At 56.2% G+C, this 22,812-nt stretch overlaps 3 protein-coding genes across 4 annotated transcripts; all 3 read right to left on the bottom strand.

Annotated features, from left to right (window-relative positions):
• Window positions 1-1,521: 1,521 nt before the first annotated feature.
• On the bottom strand, window positions 1,522-10,960 carry LOC109732271 (uncharacterized). The gene is given in 3 exon segments (XM_020291467.4): window positions 1,522-9,489; window positions 10,362-10,770; window positions 10,773-10,960. Coding segments are annotated over 3 exon segments (945 nt in total). The 5' UTR covers window positions 10,831-10,960; the 3' UTR covers window positions 1,522-9,011.
• Window positions 10,961-11,045: 85 nt separating this feature from the next.
• Window positions 11,046-15,083, bottom strand: LOC141041656 (uncharacterized). Of its 2 annotated transcripts, none has more exons than XM_073508494.1 (2): window positions 14,559-15,083; window positions 11,046-14,412 (listed from the first exon to the last, which is right to left on the bottom strand). In XM_073508494.1, exons 1-2 carry the CDS (start codon window positions 14,883-14,885, stop codon window positions 14,167-14,169), a joined length of 573 nt encoding a protein of 190 aa, XP_073364595.1. In that variant the 5' UTR covers window positions 14,886-15,083; the 3' UTR covers window positions 11,046-14,166. The 2 variants fall into 2 exon arrangements, with proteins under 2 accessions (XP_073364595.1, XP_073364596.1); XM_073508495.1 differs by having other exon boundaries at window positions 11,046-14,311; window positions 14,559-15,080.
• A 1,928-nt stretch (window positions 15,084-17,011) lies between these two features.
• LOC141040962 (uncharacterized) lies at window positions 17,012-19,824 on the bottom strand. The gene is made up of 3 exons (XM_073507073.1): window positions 18,073-19,824; window positions 17,760-17,829; window positions 17,012-17,247 (listed from the first exon to the last, which is right to left on the bottom strand). The coding sequence occupies exons 1-3, from the start codon at window positions 19,822-19,824 to the stop codon at window positions 17,012-17,014; spliced, it is 2,058 nt and encodes a 685-aa protein (XP_073363174.1).
• Window positions 19,825-22,812: the final 2,988 nt, after the last annotated feature.

Here is a 22,812-nt window from a genome sequence, read left to right as displayed (position 1 = left end):
CAACAAGGCAGTGGTCTCCTCGTGCTGCTTCGCCCTTAGCAGGTCGCGCTCAGTGCAAAGCTTTGCGTTGTCATCCCTTAGTCCCCGGAAGATGCCGGTAGCATTATCAAACGAGGCATTGATCTCCTCCTGCAGCTTCACCCAACCATAGATCTGATCCATCATGTTATTGAGCGTAGCACACATGCACCTGTGAGAGTACTCGCCTTCCCACGAGAGATCTTTCTAGGCCACCGTGATGCGGGAGGATGTCTCTGCTGCATCCGCGGTACGGCAGGACATCTGTGCTGCTTTCAAAGTGCAGCTGGACCTCTGTGCTGCTTCAGCGGCATGGCGGGACCTCTGTGCTGCTTCGGCGGCATGGCGGGACCTCTGTGTTGCTTCGGCGGTGCAGCGGGACATGTCGGCTACTTTTGCGGCGAGGCGGGACATCTCTCGTCCTTCCGCTTCCATGCTCGCCTCTCCCTAGTAATTTCTCGACCTGTAACTCATGCGGGTCATGGCAGACGCAAGGAACAACGAAGAAAGACTTGTTTGTTTTTGTTGATGAGGAATTGAGGAGGAGTCATCTTGGAGTAGGTAGTATTTAAAATCTAGTAATAAGCTGCTACGTGGGAAACCGTTTAGGTTTTGATCGGTGTGAACATGTTTGCAATTAAATATAGCATGGTAATTTGGAAAGTGACAGGAAGCAAGCTCAAAATTTATTGACAGTTCTAGTTTCGAAGTGCGACACGATTCCCGGATGGCGTAACATGGCCACACATTCTCGGATGCGTACATGGCGTTTGCACCATAGGATGCACCGCAATCGGCGATGTCAGCACACGACTTGTTCCATCAAATGTGCACGCTCGTTATTCCCATCACGCACACTTCTTTTAATTAGAATGTCTGCCCGTCTAGCACATAAACCTTGATCTGTCTGACCATTCCTGTTTGTTGTGGCCAATCGCAAATAGTTTGTCTGTGTGAAGTGTATGCCGTCTATCAGACACACCTTGATATGGCTGACCGTTTCTGTTGTTTTCGCTCATCGCAAATAGTTTATCCGATTGAACTGTATGCCGTCTATCACACACACGTTGAGCTGGTCGATCGTTTCTGTTGTGTTGCCTAATCACAAACAGTTAATCCGACTGAAATGTATGCTGCATATCGCACACACCTTCATATGGCTGACCGTTTATGTTGTTACGCTCATCACAAACAGTTCATTTGAGTGAACTGTATACCACGTATCGCCCACGCAACTCTAATCTATATGTGTTTGATGTCTCCGCTATCGCAAACAATTCGTATCATTTTTGACAGTTTTCTTACACCAACTTTTGCGATTAATGCATCGCACACAATTTCGTCGAAGGGTCTCTGATTGTAGTGTTGCATTAGCAACATCCTACAGTAGTGATTGAACCAACTACAAAGCACCTCTCCCACTGAAGATAGATCAATATAGTTAGCCAAACCAAACGGATAGATCGGGGAGAAATACAAAGCTATCATAATCAAGCATAATAAAGTTCAGAAAAGACTCAATTACTTTCAATGAATAATCTGATCATAAACCCACAATTCATCATATCCCAAAAAACACACCGCAAAAGAAGATTACATTAGATAGAACTCCAAGAAGCTCGGGGAGATTATTGTATTGGAGATCAAAGAGAGAGAAGAAGCCATCTAGCTACTAGCTATGGACCTATAGGTGTGTGGTGAACTACTCACACATCATTGCTAGGGCAGCAAGGTTGATGTAGAAGCCCTCCGTGATCGATTACCCCTCCGACATAGTACTAGAAAAGGCCTCCAGATGGGATCGCGGAACAACAGAAGCTTGTGGCGGCGGAAAAATTGTTTCGGGTTGCTCCCTGGGGGTTTCCAAATATTTGAGAATTTATAGAAGTGGAATTAGGTCAGACAGAGCCACGTGGAGCCCACAAGGCATCAGGGCACGCCTACCCCCCAAGGTGCGCCCTGTTGCCTTGCCGTCTCCTCGTATGTCGTCTGGTCTCCTCCCAAAGCCTCCATGGTCTCTTTTCTCCCAAAAAAATTGTCAAAAAGTTTCATAGCATTTGGAGTCCGTTTGGTACCGATGTTCTGGAAAACCAAAAACAGCCAAAAATAGCAACTGGCACTAGGCACTAGGTTAATAGGCTAGTTCACAAAAATGATATAAAATTGCATATTAAAGCTTATAAAGTATCCAAAATTGATAATATAATAGGTTGAAATAATCAAAATTTATCGATACGTTGGAGACTTATCAGGTGGTCGCGTTTTCAAAAGTGATCAAGCAAGCCGACCAAGGACTTTATTTAGAGCTACAGGGTCTAGGTCATAGACATCTCGAAGTGCGTGTTTCCTTTCCTTCCTTGAGATGTGGGTGATGTAGATCATATTCACATCCTTGACATCGGAAGGGAACTGCTTCTGGCCTTCGTTGCTCGGCCTCCGAGGTTCATCCTCATCGTCGCTGCGGGACTGGCTTTTGCTCTGGCCTTCGACTGCCACCTTGACGGCCTACTTGATGACCTAGCAATTCCGGTTAGTGTGGTTGGTCGGCTTGTCCGAAGTTCATGAATTTGGCAGAGCCTGTCGAGAATTTTGTCGAGCGCGCTAGGACAGTCCTTATTTCCTTTAAAGGGCTTCTTTTTCTGGCCAGCCTTGGCATTGCTGAACCCAGCATTGGCCGCTACATCCACGGCATCACTGCCGCTATTTTTATGTCGGCGCTTGTTCTTATTGCACCTAGGCTTGCCGTTGCCATCGCGCACCTCCGAGGGTCCAGCTTCGTTGCCATGAGAGCTGTGAGCCAGCCAGTTGTCCTCGCCTGCGCAAAAGCAGGTCATCAGAGAGGTAAGGGCTGCCATGGTTCTTAGCTTGTCCTATATGAGCTATCATACCAACCATTCATCCCGGATACTATACCGGAAGGCGACGATCACTTATGCATCAGGACAAACAACTATTTGGTTCTTTTTAGTTAAGAACCGATTCCAAAATTTCCTGGCCGACTCGCTAGGCTGTTGAATGATGTGGCTGAGGTCATTGGTGTCTGGAGATCAGACGTAGGTGCCCTGGAAGTTTACTCGAAAGGCACCCTCGAGCTGCTCCTAGCTCCCGATAGATTTGTCAGGTAAGATGTTGAGCCAATGCCTTGTCGATCCCTTGAGCTTCACCGGAAGGTACTTAATAGTGTGGAGGTCATCTCTACTAGCGATATGAATGTGGAGGAGGAAATCTTCGATCCACATAGCCGGGTCAGTCATTCCATCGTATGCCTCGATGTTGATGGGTTTAAACCCTTCGAGGAGCTGATGCTCCATGACCTTGTTTGTAAAGCATATCAGGTGTGTGGGGCACTGGAAAAGGAACCACCTCATCCCAGACATTGGTTGGCATTCGAGCATATGCTTGCTCCTGGGCCCTCCCATACCTGTCCAACCAGGCCTGGTAGCTGACCTATGTAGCAGGCGCGTGTCCTTGTGATCCATAAATGGATCGAGCTAGAACCAGGTTTGCGTTTTACTGCGTTCGCAAATTGTTCGACTCGGGGTAATGGATTGGGTCGTTGCCTTCACGGCGAGGTATCATTAGAGGATTTCTGTTTTCCCCTGTCGGCCTGTCTCACTCTCGCCCCCTAGAAGGGAGATTGGGTTGATCAGCTCGGTCGTGCCTAATTGGCACATTCTCAGCTACTTCATTGTTCAAGTCAAGAAGCAAATGCCGATGTTGGTAGGATTTGGCTTGCCCCTCGCATCGTGCCTCAAGATCTTGATCAACTGCGTGCATCTCTATGCACTTGTCATTAAGCGTATTTTGATCAGCGAGAAGTTGCTGCTGCTTTTTCTTTATGCTCCTGGTGGTTGCAGCGAGGCGCTGCCGGAATCCCTCTTGCTCGTACGGGTCCTCGGGGACAATGAAGTCTTGGGGTCCGAGGCTCACATCCTCCTCGAATTCAGGAAGGTAATCACTTTTCTCCTCAGCCTTGGGATCCTTGGGGTCCCTGTTGCCGATCTGAGCGGGAGTGGCGTTATTGCCATTTCCCTGGTCGTCGACGTTGTCAGGGGTGGGGCCATCAGTCGTGGCTGCCATGTTGTTGGTCTGGGTGTTGCCCCTGCCAGTGCCTTTTGGTCGCCTACGAGGGCGTCGACGTCTGGGTGGATCTTTCAGCGTGTCCACCATATAAACATCATAGGTAGACGTCGAGGCCCAATTGTCGGTGTGGGGTGTGACCCCTGAAAATGCCGCCCCCAATGCAGCATTGGCATCTTCATCCATATCAGCTGCCTCATCGGAGGCGTAGTTCAGGACGTCAGTTAAGTCCTTGATTGTAGCGACTAGGTGAGTGGTGGGTGGGATGTAAATTTCCCTAGCATCATCTTTACATCCGATCCTATCATAGACCGAGGACGAGATCACTAGATTCTAAATCCGGTCTAGGATCTCGTTTATCTGCGAGAGATCTCTTTGATCCATGGCCTGTCTGTAAGCCAGGTCGAAATGAAATATGCTCTGTGGGTTGCTTGGCTGCCTTAGAGTTGTGGCTGGCGAGGGTTGACTCATAGTCGGCCAGCGAAGAGATATGGATTCAAATCTAATGCCGGTACCAAGTTCGGACTTGACTCGAGGTCAAAATCTGATGAGACAGCAATCGGGTCTACGCTTGAAATCGCGTCTGACGCGACGATGGCCAGACCCATACTCGACGCTAGCTCTGATGAGGCATCCATTCTGAGCACCGGATTATGGGTCAGTTGCGGGGTCAAAGCCAGTGTGTCTGAAGAGTTCGCAGGCCAATCTGGCATCCAGGCAAAGAGGGCGAGGTCGCTGTGGGAGTCGGGGGTGTACTCGAAACATTTGAACATGATGACTTGGTTCAGAATGAAGCTTTTGACGCGGTCGAGGTGGCCAATCGAATTGGCGTGCAGGACGGTGTTGCTGAAAGCAAAAAGCTGACCACGGACGAAGGTGTCACCACAGTTGATGTCTGCAGGCGAGCCATCGATCCTTTTCAATCACACAGCGGGCCTCTCAATGAAAGAACCAATGCCGGTACTAAAACCGGCGGATCTCGGGTTGGGGGCCCCAAGCTGTCGATCTCGGATCAATGGGTAACAAGAGACGGAGGAGACATTAGTTTCCCAGGTTCGGGCCCTTTCGAGGAGGTAAAACCCTACGTACTGTTTTGATTGTATTGATGATGATGTATCGAGTACAGGCTTGATCTAACTCGAACTCGTATGTTGAGTTCTAACCCTAAGGTAGGTAAATTGTGATCATCCCTCTACGGACTAAAACCCCTTTGCTTATATAGGTGCTGGGTATCTAGGGTTACACATGGTCGGTTGCCAACTAGGGATAAACATGCCGACAGGCGAAGTAGTCCTTGAAGTACGTGCCAAGTCTTTGGGTGAGTCCATCTTGGTCATGTATAAGATCGAGGCTTCTATTGTCCTCCCTTGTGACGTCGGTGGGCCATAAGCTCGGCCCATGGACTGTGGGCCAACTAGGTTCGTACCCCCTAGTCCAGGACACCAGCGTGAAGCCCTTGGAAAATGGTTCCTCAGGAATGTGCGGCTCGAAGCATGTCGGGCCGGTAGAACTTTCCCCCTTCAAGGCCAGGGACCGTGCCAGCCGCTCGATACGGTGGCGAGCGTCTTGCTCGTCATGAGGGGCCCGCGGCCCCAGCCGCTCACTTATCGCAGGGCGCGCAGCCGGCCCTACGAATGCCGGCTGGCCCCAATGTGCAGGTGGGGGCTGCCGTGCCGGCCAGTGGTGTGCTCCGACAGCCGGCTCGTTCACACGGCTGCTGACAGTCGGCGGGTCGCGGATACCTCTGCTCCGCTTGCCCCGCAGCCGGCTTCTTGTTGCCGTCCGACAAAGATGCTTGTTGTGTCGGCTGAGGGGCCCCAGCCGCCCGCCGGTCGGCCAGCTCGAGAGGAGGGGTCCCAGAGTGAGAAGCAGATGACTGTTGAGGCAGTACCGATTGTGCCTGCTGCTGGTTCGCGGTAGCCAGAAGATCGCGAACATGCTGCTGCAGCAGCAACTCCTCACATCATCTTCCGCCCTCATGTTCTTGACGGGGGAGCTGTAGGTGGGTCGGGCTACACCCAGCATCTGGCTAATGTCTTGCCCCAGCGTTGCACCTCCTCTAGCCGGCTGGGCCCCTCGCCAGTCAGGGTGAAGCCGTGGGCGGAGTTGTACTCACGCAGTACAGACTCCAGCCGGCACTGCGTGGTGGCAAGCCCTATTGTCAGTGTCAAAACCGGTGGATCTCGGGTAGGGGGTCCCGAACTATGCATCTAAGGTCGATGGTAACAGGAGACAGGGGACACGATGTTTACCCAGGTTCGGGCCCTCTCTATGGAGGTAATACCCTACTTCCTGCTTGATTGATCTTGATGAATATGAGTATTACAAGAGTTGATCTACCTCGAGATCGTAATGGCTAAAACCCTAGAAGTCTAGCATGTATGACTATGATTATTATTCTTGCCTCTACGGACTAAGCCCTCCGGTTTATATAGACACCGGAGGGGACTAGGGTTGTACAAAGTCGGTTACAGAGAATGGAATCTTCATATCAGGACGCCAAGCTTGCCTTCCACGCCAAGGAGAGTCCTATCCGGACACGGGAGAGAGTCTTCGGTCTTATATCTTCACAACCCATCAGTCCGGCCCACGTACTATAGTCCGGACGCCCGAGGACCCCTTAATCCAGGACTCCCTCAGTAGCCCCTGAACCAGTCTTCAATGGCGAGGTGTCCGGTGCGCAGATTGTTTTCGGCATTGCAAGGCGGGTTCCTTCTCCAAATACTCCAACATAGTCTTCGAACACAACGAACGTGTCTGGCTTTTACAAAACAAGAACCACACACCACCGCAGAGAGTATAATATTTCACGAGTCCAATCCACTGGCAACTTTTTATAGCGTGACACCACGTCACCACTCGGTTATTATATCGAACCATTTTTTAGCCTGTCGCTCCACGTTCCGAGACGCGGTTTCATTGGCACGTCTTGTCGCAGCAGAGATCGTGTCCCCTTATTATGGGATCCTCATCAACACGCGCGTGGGTATTCCAACCGTCCGGTTGGTATGATTCCTTAAGAATAGGCAGGTTTTAAGGTTCAGGAGGAGGCGTTCGATATTCATTGCCTTTATAAAGGGACTAAGACCTTTTTGCTTCTTTACGCCAAACCTTTCCTCAACCTCTCCAACCTCGAGCTCCAGCACCCAAGGTTCGATTGCTTCAAGCTTCCCGGTCATGTCCGAACCCAGCCCTCAAGGTCAGTGGGTGGCTTCCTCTGTCACAGAGGAGGATATCGCGAAGCTCCGGGCGCCAAGATACCTGACCGCGGAAATCCCCCACAGGCTCCCTGCTCAAGGGCAGGTTATTCCTACTCCCAGATCCAGCGAGAGGGTTGTATTCATCTCCCACTTCCTCCAAGGGCTAGGGTTCGCTCTCCACCCCTTTGTTCGAGGGCTCATGTTCTATTACGGGCTAGATTTTCATGATCAAACTCCGGACTCCTTTCTTCACGTTTCGGCGTTCATTATCCCGTGCGAGGCTTTCCTCCGTATTCCCCCACACTTTGGCTTGTGGCTCAAGACCTTTAATGTGAGGCCGAAGGTAGTTGATGGGAAACAAGCGGAGTGCAGTGGTGCTACAATGAGAAAACTCATAAACGCTCCTTGGCTAAAAGGATCCTTCATAGAATCTTCCGACTTATGGCAGCAGGAGTGGTTTTACATCACTGAACCCCGTGGTACCAAGTGGGCAGCTACACCTGCGTTCCGATCTGGCCCTCCAATTCAGCTTGCATCATGGGTCAATAAGGGGTTGGACTGGGGATCAATTGACGAAGTGCAGACTCTACAGAGCCGCATCCGGAGTCTCCTGGAGAAGAACACCGAACTCATCAACGTGATTCAAGTAATGTTAGTTCGCCGGGTCCTCCCGTGCCAGCGACGACCCCTCCGCATGTGGGAGTTCAATCCAGAAGGACCACGAACCCTTTAGCACTTCTTCGGCATGACGCATAGAGGAATGCGGAAGTTATTTTTCGGGACACGAAAACAGTGGCCGGATACTACAGAGGATATCGGCCTTGACTGCAACCATCTGAATACCTCGGTAAGCACTCGACTCCCGAACACAGCTCAGTTAAACATTTCATAATAAGATACTGAGAGAACCATCTTCTTCCAGGGCTGGATAAAGAAGGCAGAGTGAATCAGGTGTTCGGCTCCCCTTCCTGAAGACTCAGCTAGTCCCGTGCTAACAAGGATGCTGGTACCAGCACCATACCAGATGCCGGTGAAAGAGGACAATAAGGAGAGCGAGGGAGCCAAAGGTAGCCTCCATTCTGAAGGTACACCAAACACTATGTCCGGAGAGATTAAGGCTCCCTCTTCCGAAGACAAAAGAGAAGGAGGAGCTGACATCCTTTCTCCCCATGGTAAGAAAAGGGCTGCCTCCGAAGATTGGGAGGTAAAGGCTCCTAAGCGAGGCAAGACGCCCCTGTCAGGCGGTTCGGCTCGCAAGGCGACGTTGTCGCACAGTTCCTCCATAAGGACAAGCCTTCAGCCAAATCGTAAGCGAACAAAGGTGTTTTAAACATATCTTGTTCCTTTTCCTATTACCAGGGTGACATCTAGCATACATGTTTTTGCAGTCCGGCACACAGTCTTCCTCAACAATCCTCCTATTTGGGGGATCTTCTTACGGAGATGATGGAAAACGAGACGCCTCCACAAGCTTCCTCACCCAACAGGGTGGACGACATCGAGGTGTCGTCCCGGAGGATCTCGCTCGATCGACATAGGATAATGGAGACAACGTCCCAAGGTGAAACTTCGGCCGCCCCGGGTCCGGGGTATGCGGTCCCTACGGGGATTAACAATAAAGGCACCAGACTATCCGGCCTACCACCGGAGACGACTCTAGGGTCAAGCAAACATATCCTTCCAAAGGGAGTCCGTGCTCCCACAGCTGGCTCACTACAAGATATAGGGCACCAGAGCCTTGATGCTCGCCGGGAATTCCTCGAACTTAGATTCGTACCATCTCCGGGTGGCGAAGCTTCGGCTGACGAGGTAGGCTGCCGTGCCGAAGGCCATGGCGAGCGCATAAACCGTCTGCGAGATCATCGCGAACCCGAAGAATCCGGTGATCTCGAAGAGGTAGTGCGGGCAGGTGACGAACTCGAAGAGCCCGTCTTTGGGGATCTTGTACCCCGTATCGTCGTCACCTCCCTTCCTGAGTTGCGAGAGGAGGTAGTGGTTGTAGAAGTTGCCGGCGATGCCAATGGCGAAGAGGAGGACGCCTGGGTAGAGGAGGTCCGTTGTAGGGTCAGGGAGTCCGACAGTGAGGTGCTGCGCGTAGATCATGGTGATGGCGCTGAGCAGGTAGCTAGAGGAGATGGTGAGCGCCGTGTTGAGTGGCATGTTCCCACTGTAGCGGTGGATGAAGAGTACCATGTAGAAGAGCAAATTAAGTAGTGGTTTGAACTAAAACCAGGAAACTTATTTTGAAATGGAGGAAGTACTAGATTATAATGGAACAATATTCATGCCTCTACTGGAACACGATTTGTTTTCAATAAACCTATAAAAAATTGGATATCATCAAATTATTGTGAAGTTTAGTCCTCGGGTTTTTCTTTCAGGTTTCAACTACCATTGAAAAAAAAATGAGACCAACCCAAGGGCTAACCCTCGTTGGCTTTTCTTTATAGGAGAAACTCCGTGAGCACCGCGCGTCCGTGCGTGCCGGGACTCGAACTCGGGTGGGCTGGCAGCAACCTCAGCTGCCCAGCCAACGGGTCGACGCCCCGTCCTCTTTCAACTACCATTGAACCTTGTTGAAAACAGAGATTTCTCTTCCTTGATTTTGCTTCCCATTTTTCAGTCAAAAGAGAGAAAATATTCAACTCCAATTCAAATAAAGTTTGATGAAATAAGTTTGGATTTTGTTTAAATTTGACTCAAATTCATGTGTCACCACAATGGATTGACCTAAATGCACTAAAATTCCTAATTTTCATGTCAATTCTCGTCCAAGATGTGAACCCCACTTCTATAACATGTCTCGGTCTAAGAAAAAACATCGTTGAAGTACATGATTTGCGATAGTTTTGGTGGCATCTAAAGGCCAGTTCTACATTAGTACTTTCTCTGTTCGGAAATACTTGTTAGATAAATCGATATATCTAGACGTATTTTAGTTTTATATACATCCATTTTTATCTAGTTCTTCGATGAGTATTGAGTATTTCGGGACGGAAATAGTATTTTTTTTTCCCGAAAAGAGTGTCTTTAAGAAAGAATTCTTGAAGCAAGACCTTTACCTCGAAGACACGCTTGAGGAAGTGGACGGCGAGCGCGGCAGCGAGGAGCTCGGCGCGCAGCCCTTCCACGGTACCCGGCACGACGAAAGATGCCGCGGCGGCGACTAGCGCCGGCGCGTAGGCCACCAGCATCCCGTCACGGCCCGACAGCTGCGCGCCACCGGTGCCTCCCTTCTTCTGCTGCTGTCCAGACACGACGTGCCAGAACTTGGAGTAGGCCATGTGCTGGCCGCGGAGCTCGGAGAGGCCTGCGGACGCCAGCGACGCGAACGACACCACCGACACCGCCGTCACGAAGGCCGACGCCGGCGGCGGGTACAGCAGCGACGACGGCCACATCTCTCTCTCTCGATCGTCTACTTGGCCTTGGTGTAGGAGCTAGCCCTGGATCGACCCTTGCGTTGCGCATCTCCTTGGTACTCAGGCCGTTGGTTTATGCTCAGGTGGTTGCCCATGAGACGTGGAGTCATGGGAGCCTAAGGAGTGAGTTATGATGGAGGATGCATGAGACACAGCACACGCACACGCGTATCTTTGCTCTACCCACCCGAAACGAACGGCGCGAATTAATTCTGCAGGCAGCATGCATATGCACACACGTACGGCCGTCCTATACATACACGCGGCTTACTACTTTGGTCATTTTCGTGATGTGAAAAAGACGTCGTGAGCCCACTGTTGAGTATATGTATTATACGTATATTGTATATTGGACCTGCCTCCTGATTCTTTGTCTAGTTGAAGTCCGTAGCTCATCTTTACGCATCATATATACGTGTCTATACATGAAGAGTAATATATCGTGCAATCATAATCTCATATCTGGTATCAGTTTCCTAGGTTTCTTTCTCGCTTCCACGCCGCCGTCTCCCCGCGCCGGCCGACGCCGCCGCCACCCCGCCGACGCTGCTCGCGCGCTACACGATCCATCCGCCCGCCCGCGCGCTCGCTACCCCGAGCCAGCCGCGCCCGCTACCCGATCCCTCCATCCGCCCGCGCGACCGCTACCCCGAGCCAGCCGCGCGCCCGCTACCCGTCCTTCGCCCGAGCCGGCTGCCTGCTTCGCCCGAGCCAGTCGCTTTGATCCCGCTTGCCAGCCGCCGCACGTGCCCGAGCCGCTGCTGCCGCCCGCGCGATCCACCCGAGCCGCCGTGCGAGTCGTCTGCTGCCACCGCTCCACCCGAGCTGTCTGAGTCGCCCGCGCCGTCCCATTCCCGCCATGTCGTCCGTCACCTCCTCCGCGTCCACCAACTCCAACCCGTTCGCCGACGTCAACCCTCCCGACGTCAACGACATCCGCAACCTCAACATCTTCGAGCGGGTGCCGGTTCATCTCTCGCTGGCGGACTCCTCCTACTACACATGGAAGACTTATTTTTTCCTCGTGTTTCGGGAGTATCACCTCATCGACCACGTGGACGGCACCGTCGACTCCAGCCTCGTCCCCGAGTTCCATGACTGGTCCACCATCGACACCACGATTATCCGTTGGTTCTTCCTCACCATCTCGCCGGACCTCTTCCAGACGGTCGTGACGGACGGTGACGATGCCTGCGTCGTGTGGACCAAGCTGAACGGGCTCTTCATCGACAACCAGCTCCAGCGTCGCGTTTTTTTTTGTAGCAAGAGCTTTTTTTATGTCACCAGGACAACAACTCTGTCGACGACTATTGTCGCCGCCTGAAGACTCTCGCTGACGAGCTCCGCGATATTGGCGGAAAATCGATGATGACCTCCTCCTCAGCACGCTCACCGTCGGGCTCAACGAGGACTTCGGCAACGCCGCGGCGAACCTCAGCCTCATCCCCAACCCGTCCTTCACCAGTTCGTTGCGTACCTCCGCTTGGAGGAGCGACAGATGAAGCAGGTGAAGGCGCGGGCCATCCACACCGCCCTCGCCACCGGCACCACCCGCGGCGCCTCCAGCCGCCCGGCCGCGCTCCAGCCGCAGCGCCACCCAGCGCCATTCCCGGCGCCACCACCGTACCTGGCCACCCAGCAGCCGAGGCTGCTCCTGCTGCCCTATGGGCCGCCTGCCCCTCCCGCCGAACGGCGCCGCGGGGGTCGACGTGGACGAGCATGTCATGGCGCCGGACGCGTGCGCGGCGGCGGCGCCACCTCCCGGCTCGGCGGCGAGTAGCCCAGCATGGCCTCTACATGGCCAGCGCCCCGCGCCGCCCTCCAGATGGTGTGCCGGGTGGGGATGAATGCCACATCCCACACCCACACCCAGCACGCAAATGTCTTCGTGTGGCCGCGCTCCTGGGTGCGGCTGTCGAGACGGTCGATGATGCACTTGTCGCCCAGGACCTCGGCCGCCCCCTCGAGCGACCAGAGGTGAAATGGCATCTTCTCGATGACGACGCGAACGTGAAGAAGGAACTCTTGGTGCATGGCGTGGTCGTCCTCGTGCCACGGCTTGATGTCGAAGATGACGCCGTCGACGTTGATGGAGCCCAGGTGCACGGCGTTGTCCTGGTGCGCCGGCAGCTCGAAGTGGACCAGGAAGTCTTGCAGGTCGTGGCACGTGACCCGCAGGAGATGCGCCGGCGTGCGCATCTGTGTGTCGAAGGCGCGCCCCACCGATATGGGGCTGGCGGCGTGGCGCTCCTCCGAGGAGACCAGCAGCACCGCGTGGCGACGAAGCTGGAAGATCTGGTGCTCCATGGCCGGCGACTCGATCACCACCTTGTGGCCGGACCGCGGCCGGCGCGACGGGTCGGTGTGGTGGGACATCGTCTTGTTCGTCGCCGTCTGGGGCGGCGAGGGGAAGCGAAGGCGCTCACAAACCGGGCCACGACCCACGCAGGAGCCCAGCTGCGCCTTCACAGGAGCGCGCCCCCTCTTGCCCGGGCAGTCTTTGCCGATGTGGCCTGGAAGCTTGCAGTCGATGCAGTGGACTGGATCCCTACAATCTACACGGCGGTGCTCGGTGCTGAGGCATCTGAAGCAGAGCCCCCGGAAGCGCCTTAAGAAGGCCTCCCGCCCGGTGCTCGCATTGAAGACAGGCCGGTGGCCTTTGCGCAGCCGTGGGGCGTGGCCGAGGCCGCCATCATGGCGCCGGCTGAGGCGACGATCTTTGCGCGACTGGACCTTCGTCCATCCGTCTCCAGGCCCCGAAGCGGAAGGGCTAGTGCAGGGGGAAGGCCGAACCACGATGGATTTGAGCCGTTGCCGCTCAGCAGGAGGGGACTGCGCAGAGACCGGGGTGGAATCGGCATTCGCGGCGTGGGAGCACTCGCCCCGGAGCAGGATTCGCGGCGGGGAGGCGGAAGTAGCTGTTGACGCAGCAGGAGGACGAGGAGAGACCGGCACCACCGACGGACCGCTGGATCTGACGAGGCCCGGCACCGAGGCCGGCAGGCCCCATCCCTCGCTACAGCGCGGGCTTGAGCAAGCGGAGCCGGAGGATCTGGACGAGCGCGAGCGCCCCGTGGCTTTTGGCGCCGGGGCGCATCCGGCGCGCGCCGGGATCTGGTGGCCGACGCGGCCGGAGTGGCCAGCGGCGCGGGGGCTGGTTGGGGCTGGTTCCTGGTCCTAAGCTCCCACCGTACCTATCTTGTTTCTGCTATATTTTTTGTTCATATCTCTATAAATCATTTCTTAATTTCCCGTCGCAACACGTCGGGTATCATCTAGTTCTTGTTAGTACATCCTTCCGTGATGGAAAGCTTTACAACCAACATGCAAGGAGTGTTCGTTACGTCATGAAAAGAGCCTGTGGTCTGGTCAGTGGGCGCACCTGATATTCTGAAGAAAAAACTAGACAAAGCTATGCAAAGATTCAAGCCACCTATCGACAGCTGCTATGAGTCCAACAATGATCGCCGGCGGCGGTGCAGTGCAGCGGTGAATCTCTCCAGAAGCAGAAGCATGCCGAGTGCCGACGACAGGCCAAACGTCAGCCTGAGAGATTCAGGGAACGTTCGCCCAGGTTCCATGGTGAGAAAACTGCCACTCAAAGACACAAGAACATTTTTTATTATAAGCGCCACTTGTGCGGACCTGGCCGTAAAACATCTATTGCTCTTTAGGATCACGGAGAAGAACCACTGTAGAAATTAAATGAATTTGAAGTTACTACAAAATAAACATTGTGAACTGGAGAAATACTAGTAGTGTCAGAGAAAGACTGAGTCGTGGAACAGATACATGCACGCTGCAGGTCTTCTAATGATGCTAATAGTAAGTACAGTACCTTGCAAATGGCGAGCACGGAGAAACGCGGCTTGTGCACCATCGTGACGGCCGCGGATTCACGGCACAGGCGCCGTGCCATCTCCCTTGCTAGCACCTCTCGCGCTGGCTCGGCTCGCAGCGCCGCCACCTCCCTCCGCGTGGCCGCCCTGTCTGCCTCCAGCGCCTCCACCCTCGCGTACAGCTCCAGCGCACCATCCACGCGCTCCTCTTCCGTGTACTCCACAGCCACGGCCTTGGTCGCGGCCGCGCACCCCATGTCTTTCGTGTACTCCAACTCCTCCGCAGGAGGCGGCGGGACCGACTTCTTGACCACCATGACATTCATGCCACTCTCGCCGCCGGTGCCGCTACTCTCCCTGTAGACCTCCGATTCGATGTGTTCTCCGGGACGCTCCTCCTCGTGGTAACAGTTCTCGTCGGCGGGGCGGATGCCGTGGGCGTGGAGTGTTGAGAGGAGAGAGTAGGGAGAATTGCACCACACTTTGATTGATCACAGGCAGGGGTATATGTACAGCTTGGAGCGGCTGGCCACTGCCTAGTGGAGATCATGGGGTGAACAACTACGTTGGACGTGCGCCACTACCTGGCAGCCACGATCTAGAGCACGTACGCGTACGCGAAGACTATACAGAACGCATACGCTACGGCATACAGTAGGCTAATACCCCCGCAGTCGCATCGTCAGCGGCAGCGACGCAAAGACTGGAGCGAAAATCAGAGAACACATCCGACGGCAGCCCCTTGGTCATGATGTCGGCGAGCTGTTGGCGCGTGGGCACATGGAGAACACGGAACTCGCCGAGGGCCACGCGCTCGCGAACGAAGTGGATGTCCAGTTCCACGTGCTTCGTGCATCGATGGTGAACTGGGTTCGCAGAGAGGTACACTGCAGACACATTGTCGCAGAAAACCAGAGTCGCCTTGGTGACCGGCGCGAAGAGCTCGCCGAGCAGCTGTCGGAGCCAGACGCACTCCGCCACGGCGTTGGCCACGCCGCGGTACTCGGCTTCCGCGCTGGAGCGCGACACCGTCGCCTGGCGCTTGGAGGACCAGGAGACGAGCGCGTCGCCAAGATAGACGCAGAAGCCCGAGGTGGAGCGCCTGGTGTCGGGGCAGCCGGCCCAGTCGGCGTCGGTGAAGGCACGCAGATCCAGAGTGGCGGAGGCGCGCAGATGGAGGCCGAGGTGAGCCGTGCCGCGGACGTACCGGAGCACACGCTTGACCAGCGCGAGATGGCACTCGCGGGGATCATGCATGTGTAGGCATATCTGCTGCACGGCGTAGGCGATCTCGGGCCTGGTGATGGTGAGGTACTGCAGGGCTCCAGCGATGCTGCGGTACGCGGAGGCGTCGTCCACACGGGGGCCGTCAGCGGCCGGAAGCTTGCTCTTGGTGTCGATCGGGGTCGGCGAGGGGCGGCATGTGTCCATGCCGGCGCGATCGTGAACCTCGTCCGCATACTGTTGTTGGCAGAGGAAGAAGTCAGCGGGAGTGCGCGTCACCTTGATGCCGAGGAAGAAGTGAAGGGGCCCAAGATCCTTCATGGCGAACTCGCTGGTGAGGCCGGCGACCACGCGGCGAAGCACGGCCGGAGTGGACGCGGTGAGCACAATATCATCCACGTAGAGTAGCAGGTACGCCGTGTCCGAGCCGTGGCGAAGCGTGAACAAGGAGGAGTCCGAGCGAGTGGCGGTGAACCCGAGCATCTTGACGAAGCCAGCAAAGCGGAGAAACCAAGCGCGAGGCGCCTGCTTCAGGCCATAGAGGGACTTGGAGAGGCGGCAGACGTGGTGTGGACGCGCACTGTCGATGAAGCCAGCGGGCTGGAGGCAGTAGACCTCCTCCTCCAAGTTGCCGTGCAGGAAGGCGTTCGAAACGTCGAGCTGGTGCACAGGCCAGCCACGCGACGCCGCCAGGGTGAGGACGGTGCGGATGGTGGCCGGCTTGACGACCGGCGAGAATGTCTCGCCGTAGTCGATGCCGGCGCGTTGACGAAACCCACGCACGACCCATCGGGCCTTGTAGCGGGCGAGGGAGCCATCGGCGTTGGTCTTATGCTTGAAGATCCACTTGCCGGTGATGAGATTGGCACCGGCAGGCCGCGATACGAGCTCCCAAGTACGGTTCCGCAAGAGCGCGTCATACTCGTCGCGCATGGCGGCGAACCAGTTGGGGTCCCGAACCGCAGTGCGGACAGAACGGGGAATTGGCGAGGGCTCGGCGGTGGTGACAGCAGGCGCGGCGTCGTAGTAGCATGGGTTCGGCCGGAAGATGCCGCGCTGAGCGCGGGTGACCATCGGCCGCGGGGCCGCCGGTGGTGACGAAGTAGCAGCGGCGACAGGCGCAGCAGGCGCCCCCGTGCTTGGGCAGGAAGAAGGCGCGCTGGACGCAGTGGAAGCAGCACCGCTCGCAGAAGATCGGACGACGGAGCTTGAATCCGCACTTGGCGCGCTAAGAGGGGAACGCGCGGAGCCGTCCGTCGCCGATCCCACGCTCGTGGTTGAACGCGGGGTTCCCACGCGAGGCGAGGCATGGAGGGAGCCGTTCGTTGCCGATCCCACGACTGTGGTGGAACGCGGGGTTCCCGCGTGAGGTGAGGCGTGGGGAGAGCCGTCGGGTGGCGATCGCACCGCCGTAGTTGAACAGGGCGGCGCGCGCGCAATGGATGACCCGACAACGATCGGAACCTGCAAGACAGAGGGTGACGGTGCAGGCGGCGCAGCGATGTTAGGGGAGACAGGGACGGCAAAGGGGAACACTGTTTCATGGAAAACCACATGGCGCGACGTGACGACACGGCGAGAGATGGGATCGAAACAGGGATAGCCGCGGTGATCCGGGGGGTACCCGAGAAAAACGCAGGCCGCAGAGCGTGTGTCAAGCTTGTGGCGTGAGGTGGATGTGAGGTTGGGATAGCAGAGACACCCGAACACGCGGAGCAGCGAGTAGTCAGGGGCGACGCCAAGCAAGAGTTCATGCGGCGTGCAGGGCGAGCTGGTGCGGCATGGGCGACGGTCAAGGAGGTAAGTGGAGGTGCTGAGGGCCTCGGCCCAAAAACGGGCAGGCATAGACGCATGAATGAGCAGAGCGCGAACCCCGTCGTTGAGTGTGCGGAGAACACGCTCAGCCTTGCCGTTCTGTTGGCTCGTGTACGGGCAGGTAAGGCGGAAGTGAGTGCCATGGCGAGCGAGGAGACTACGAGTGGTGGAGTTGTCAAACTCGCGCCCATTGTCAGTCTGCAACGCGAGGATGGGGAGCTGAAATTGTGTCTGCACATAAGCAAAGAACTCAAGGAGTATTTGGGATATTTCAGACTTGTGTTTGACAGGAAACGACCATACATAATGCGTGTAATCATCGAGGATAACTAAGTAGAACTGATAGCCAGAGATGCTTACAATGGGAGAGGTCCATACATCAAGATGTAAAAGCTGAAAGGGAAACATGCTTGTGCTACTAGACGACTGAAACGGGAGACGAGTGTGTTTGCCCATACGGCAGGCATGACAGACATGGGGCGATGTCTTGCAGAACTCGAACGGGAGAGCAGCAGACGACGCACGCCCTGGGTGGCCAAGCCGCTGGTGCCAAAGATCGGTGGTGACGGAGCCAGCGAACCACCGTGAGGAAGACGACGAAGCGCAGCCCACAGGGTAGAGGTCGCCGCCGGAATTACAGCGGAGAATCACCACCTTGGTTCGAAGATCCTTGACAGAGAAACCGAAAAGATCAAACTCCACAGAGACAGGATTATCATGACATAATTGACGAACAGAGAGAAGATTTATAATAATAGAGGGGCAAACAAGAACATTGCGGAGTTGGAGAGGAGAGGTCCCAGCAATAAGCGAGCCTGTACCAACATGCATGATCGGGAGGCAGTCACCACTGCCGATGATAACCTGAGAGGCAGAGAGATGGGGGCGAACAGAGAGGAGGTTACCAGGCGAGGAGCTCATGTGCGTAGCGGCGCCCGAGTCGAGGTACCACTCCGGCGTGGTGCCAGAGGAGGACGGGCCGGCGGTGGCATTGTGGAGTGCGGCCTGGAGCGAGGCCATGTCCCAGGCGGGGGACGGCAGCGAGGACGGACCAGCTCCTGGGTGGCCATAGCCGGTGGGTGCCCCGTAGCCAGGAGCGCCAGCGGCGCCGTAGCCGTACGGCGGGAGCGCGGGCTGGTGGGGCGCCGCAAACATGGCCTGCTGAGGGGGCATGCCAGGGCGGGGTCCCAGCACACCAGAGCCGGGAGCGCGCCATGCCACTGGCCAGGCCTGGACGAGGCCAGTCCACGAGTTAGCGCCGGGCGCCGGTGCAAGGACCGACGGCGGGCGCGGTGCAGGGCTGGGTGCAGGCGGTGCCTGAACGGCGGCACCGTTGCCACGGCCGCGGCGACGTCCGCGCCCCCGCCCACGGTTGTTGTCGGTGGACGGCGCGGGCGAAGGGGGCGCGACCCCGCGCGCGGCGACCAGCGCGTGGGAGGACTGCAGGCGCGCCGACTGCTCCGCACGGTGCTCCTCCAGAAGAAGGAACGAACGCACCTGGAGAAAGGAGGGCAGGGGCACCTGCGAGGTGATGTGGGGGATCGCGGCGTGAAACTGGCGGTTGAGGCCGCGAAGGAGGTGGAAGATCTGGCGCGTCTCCGTCACGGGCTGCCCAAGATCGCGCAGCTGATCAGTGAAGGACTTGAGTTTGGTGCAGTACTGCATCACCGTCAGGTCGCCCTGGACAAGCGCATGGTACTCGGCATCGACGTAGACGGCGCGAGCGAGGTGGTTGTCGCGGAAGATGCCATCGACCGCGGTCCAGACCGTGAGCGCGGTGTCCTCGGGCTGCATGATCGCATCGAGGAGCTCCGGCGAGATGGTGGCATACAGCCAGTGGATGACGGTGTGGTTGGCCATCTGCCACTCGGGGTCGTCGGGGCGAGGAACCGTCTCAGCATCGACGTGCGCACGGAGTCCGAACATGCCGAGCACCGTGTCAAAGTGGCGCCGCCACTGAGCGTGGTTGCCGGCGAGGAGATCGAGTACGACAGGAACATGGCGACGGATGTCGATGGTCTGGAGGATGGCGGAGGGAAAGGAGGGAGGCGGCGCAGCGGGCGCGGCCGGCGCGGGTGGGGCGACGTGCTGGAGAGGAGCGGCGTTGAGGCCGCAGGCCGCACTGTCGACCGAGGAACGAGGGGTGAGGACGGGGATGTCGTCCATGGCGGAAGCGGAATCGGCGACCGGAGCAAAGGGGTTCTGGTCGGGGGTATCTGATACCATGTTGAGAGGAGAGAGTAGGGAGAATTGCACTACACTTTGATTGATCACATGCAGGGGTATATGTACGGCTTGGAGCGGCCACTGCCTAGTGGAGATCATGGGGTGAACAACTACCTTAGACGTGCGCCACTACTTGGTAGCCACGATCTAGAGCACGTACACGTACGCGAAGACTATACAGAACGCGTACGCTACGGCATACAATAGGCTAATATGGAGGAGGGCGAGGTAACCGCCGGTGAGGGCTGATAGCGACGCGAGCTCGTTGTGGAGCTGCCGGTCGCGCTCGACGCGTCCCTCGGCCAGTCGGCGGAACTGGCGCGCTTCCAGGAGAGCGGCCGCCTTCTCCCGCTGCAGCCGCTCGATCATGAACATGGTCTCGCACGCCGCGGACTCCGCCGCACCGCGCTCCGCGTTCAGCTCAGCGCACAGAGTGTTAGGAGTAAACCACGTCTAGGTGTGTTGCGTGCCTCTATGTCAGTCGGGTGAGTCAGTTTGCGCATGTTGGTGCATGCGTGGGCACTCTGCTCCCGAGGGCTACAAAGCCGGGCCATATTCAGTTAGTTAGCTGGATGAGGTTTGTTAGCTAGCATTACGCATAGAGAGTTGTGAGTGGGCTCAGTCATTATAGGATAAGCATCACGATGCAGTAGTGGCCGGAGCCAGTTAGTGCGTGTGTGGAGTTGTGGCCGGGTTGTGTGTGCGCATAGAGTATAAAACCCCTCTCCTTTGTAATTATCGTTGCTGTGGCATGTGCCGAGCTAGAGTTCATGCTCAATGAGAAATTAGGCTGTTCGTGCGGCCGAGGCGCCGTTCGTGCGGCGGGGCGTATGTGCGCCGGAAATATCTGTGTCCCTTTCCTTCCACCTACGTCCGAGCGAGTGTGTGAGAGAGGTAGTTCGGGGTTTGTCCCAACAATTGGTATCAGAGCTGGTTCATCTTGGGCGTCGTTCTCCTTGCCGGAGGCGTGCCGGCGGTGACGGAGTTCGCCGGCGGCTGCGCGATGCTCCGGGCCGTGTGTCGGTCTATGGAGGTGCGCGGCACTGCGAGAAGGCCGCGGTGGCTGCGGCGGCACGGTGAGGAGGCTGCGGAGGACCTGCGTGGTGGCGGCTTCAATGACACACGGCGACATGGCGGTATGGAGGTGCTGCGCTGCGGTTGAGGCCGCAGTGGTGCAGGGCAAAAAGCCGTGGCGGCGAGCCGGCGCGACCAGTGCGTGTTATGGGTGCGCACTGGACGCGTCGGGTGCGTCGGGACCGCGGGCGCGCGGATGAGCGTGCGGTTGACGTTGGGAGGAGGCGTATGTCGCCGTTGTGCTCGAGTCCGTGCTCGAGTTTGGCTACATCCTTCCGGCGTTTGCCGCTAACGGCTGCCATGGTGGATGCGGAGGCGGCGCGCGGTGAGCGTCTGGTGTGGTCGGGCGCGTCGGGTGCGCGCGGAATGTGCGGGACGCACTGGTGCGGTCGGTCTCGTCGGGTATGCACGGGACGTGCGGGGCACCGAGGGACGTTAGGCATGTGTCGCCGGCGATGTCGCCGGAGATGTGATGGTGCACGGTAGGACTGACATCAGTGCGCCAGGTCGGGTCCGTGGCGGTGCGACCGGCGTCGGTGCGCCAGGTCGGATCCGCGGGTTGGGTCACGGTTGTGGCGACATCAACGACGGGAGCTACACCAACTCCGACGACGACGTTGTGGTTTAGGAAAAGTATGTTAGGAGTAAACCACGTCTAGGTGTGTTGCGTGCGTCTATGTCACGTTGGGTGAGTCAGTTTGCGCATGTTGGTGCATGCGTGGGCACTCTGCTCCCGAGGGCTACAAAGCCGGGCCATATTTAGTTAGTTAGCTGGATGAGGTATGTTAGCTAGCATTACGCATGGAGAGTTGTGAGTGGGCTCAGTCATTAGAGGATAAGCATCACGATGCAGTAGTGGCCGGAAGTTCAGCCAGTTAGTGCGTGTGTGGAGTTGTGGCCGGGTTGTGTGTGCGCATAGGGTATAAAACCTCTCTCGTCTGTAATGATCGTTGTTGTGGTATGTGCCGAGCCAGAGTTCGTGCTCAATGAGAAATTAGGCTGTTTGTGCGGCCGAGGCGCGTTCGTGTGGCGGGGCATATGTGCGCCGGAAATATCTGTGTCCCTCTTCTTTCACCTACGTCCGAGCGAGTGTGAGAAAGAGATAGTTCGGGGTTTGTCCCAACATAGCGCCGTTTCCTCTGTCTCCGCCGCATTCTTCTTCCCACGAAGCCCCTCGACCGCCTCCTCCAGCTCCTCCACGCTACGCCCGGGCCATCCGATGGTGTGCGAGAGTTAGATGGAAACGAGAGGCGCGCCTCCTCCCCTCAACATGCTCCCATCTCAACACACCAAAAAGAAAATCTGAACACACTGAAAATCATTTTTTAAATAATAGGTACTCCGGCTCCATTCATAAAATGAAACCACAATAGTTCACACATCAGCTCACTGAGAAAAACATTTAAGAATGGTTCTGAAAATAGAAATAATAGCAGGTCTCGCATAACTATGTTCGAAAAGACATCAAAGAAGACAACTGAGGTGGGTTGGGTGGCTCAAAAGCATACTGGTGAAAGTGGTCATGGTTGGCACTCCTGAGTTGTTTGCTACAGCAACAGTGTGTGACCCACTGCCTGAGCAGTCTGAGAACTTCGGTGAGATCCATTATCCTCTACAAAAGTGTTATCACCCTTTTCAGCTTCCATAGACACCTGATTGTCAACGGGTGGGATTGTAGGGTTTGAATCCTCAGCTGGTGTGCCTGGGGTTCAACTTTAACTTGGATCCTGAAATGCTTCCCATCAATCCCAAGATTTTTTACCTCGGGTATCTTGGTGTATTATTTGCATGCTATCCTGACCCTAATAGTTTCATAGAAAAATTAGAAGTTGTGTTGTCAATCCACATCTAGGAGCACCCCAAAGGTGGAGATGATCTGGTCCATAATGTGCCAGTCGCACCATTTGGGATTGA

The sequence above is a fragment of the Aegilops tauschii genome, chromosome 2, assembly GCF_002575655.3.
Source record: "Aegilops tauschii subsp. strangulata cultivar AL8/78 chromosome 2, Aet v6.0, whole genome shotgun sequence".
Taxonomy (NCBI): domain Eukaryota; kingdom Viridiplantae; phylum Streptophyta; class Magnoliopsida; order Poales; family Poaceae; genus Aegilops; species Aegilops tauschii.
This window is presented reverse-complemented; position numbering and strand designations above follow the sequence as displayed.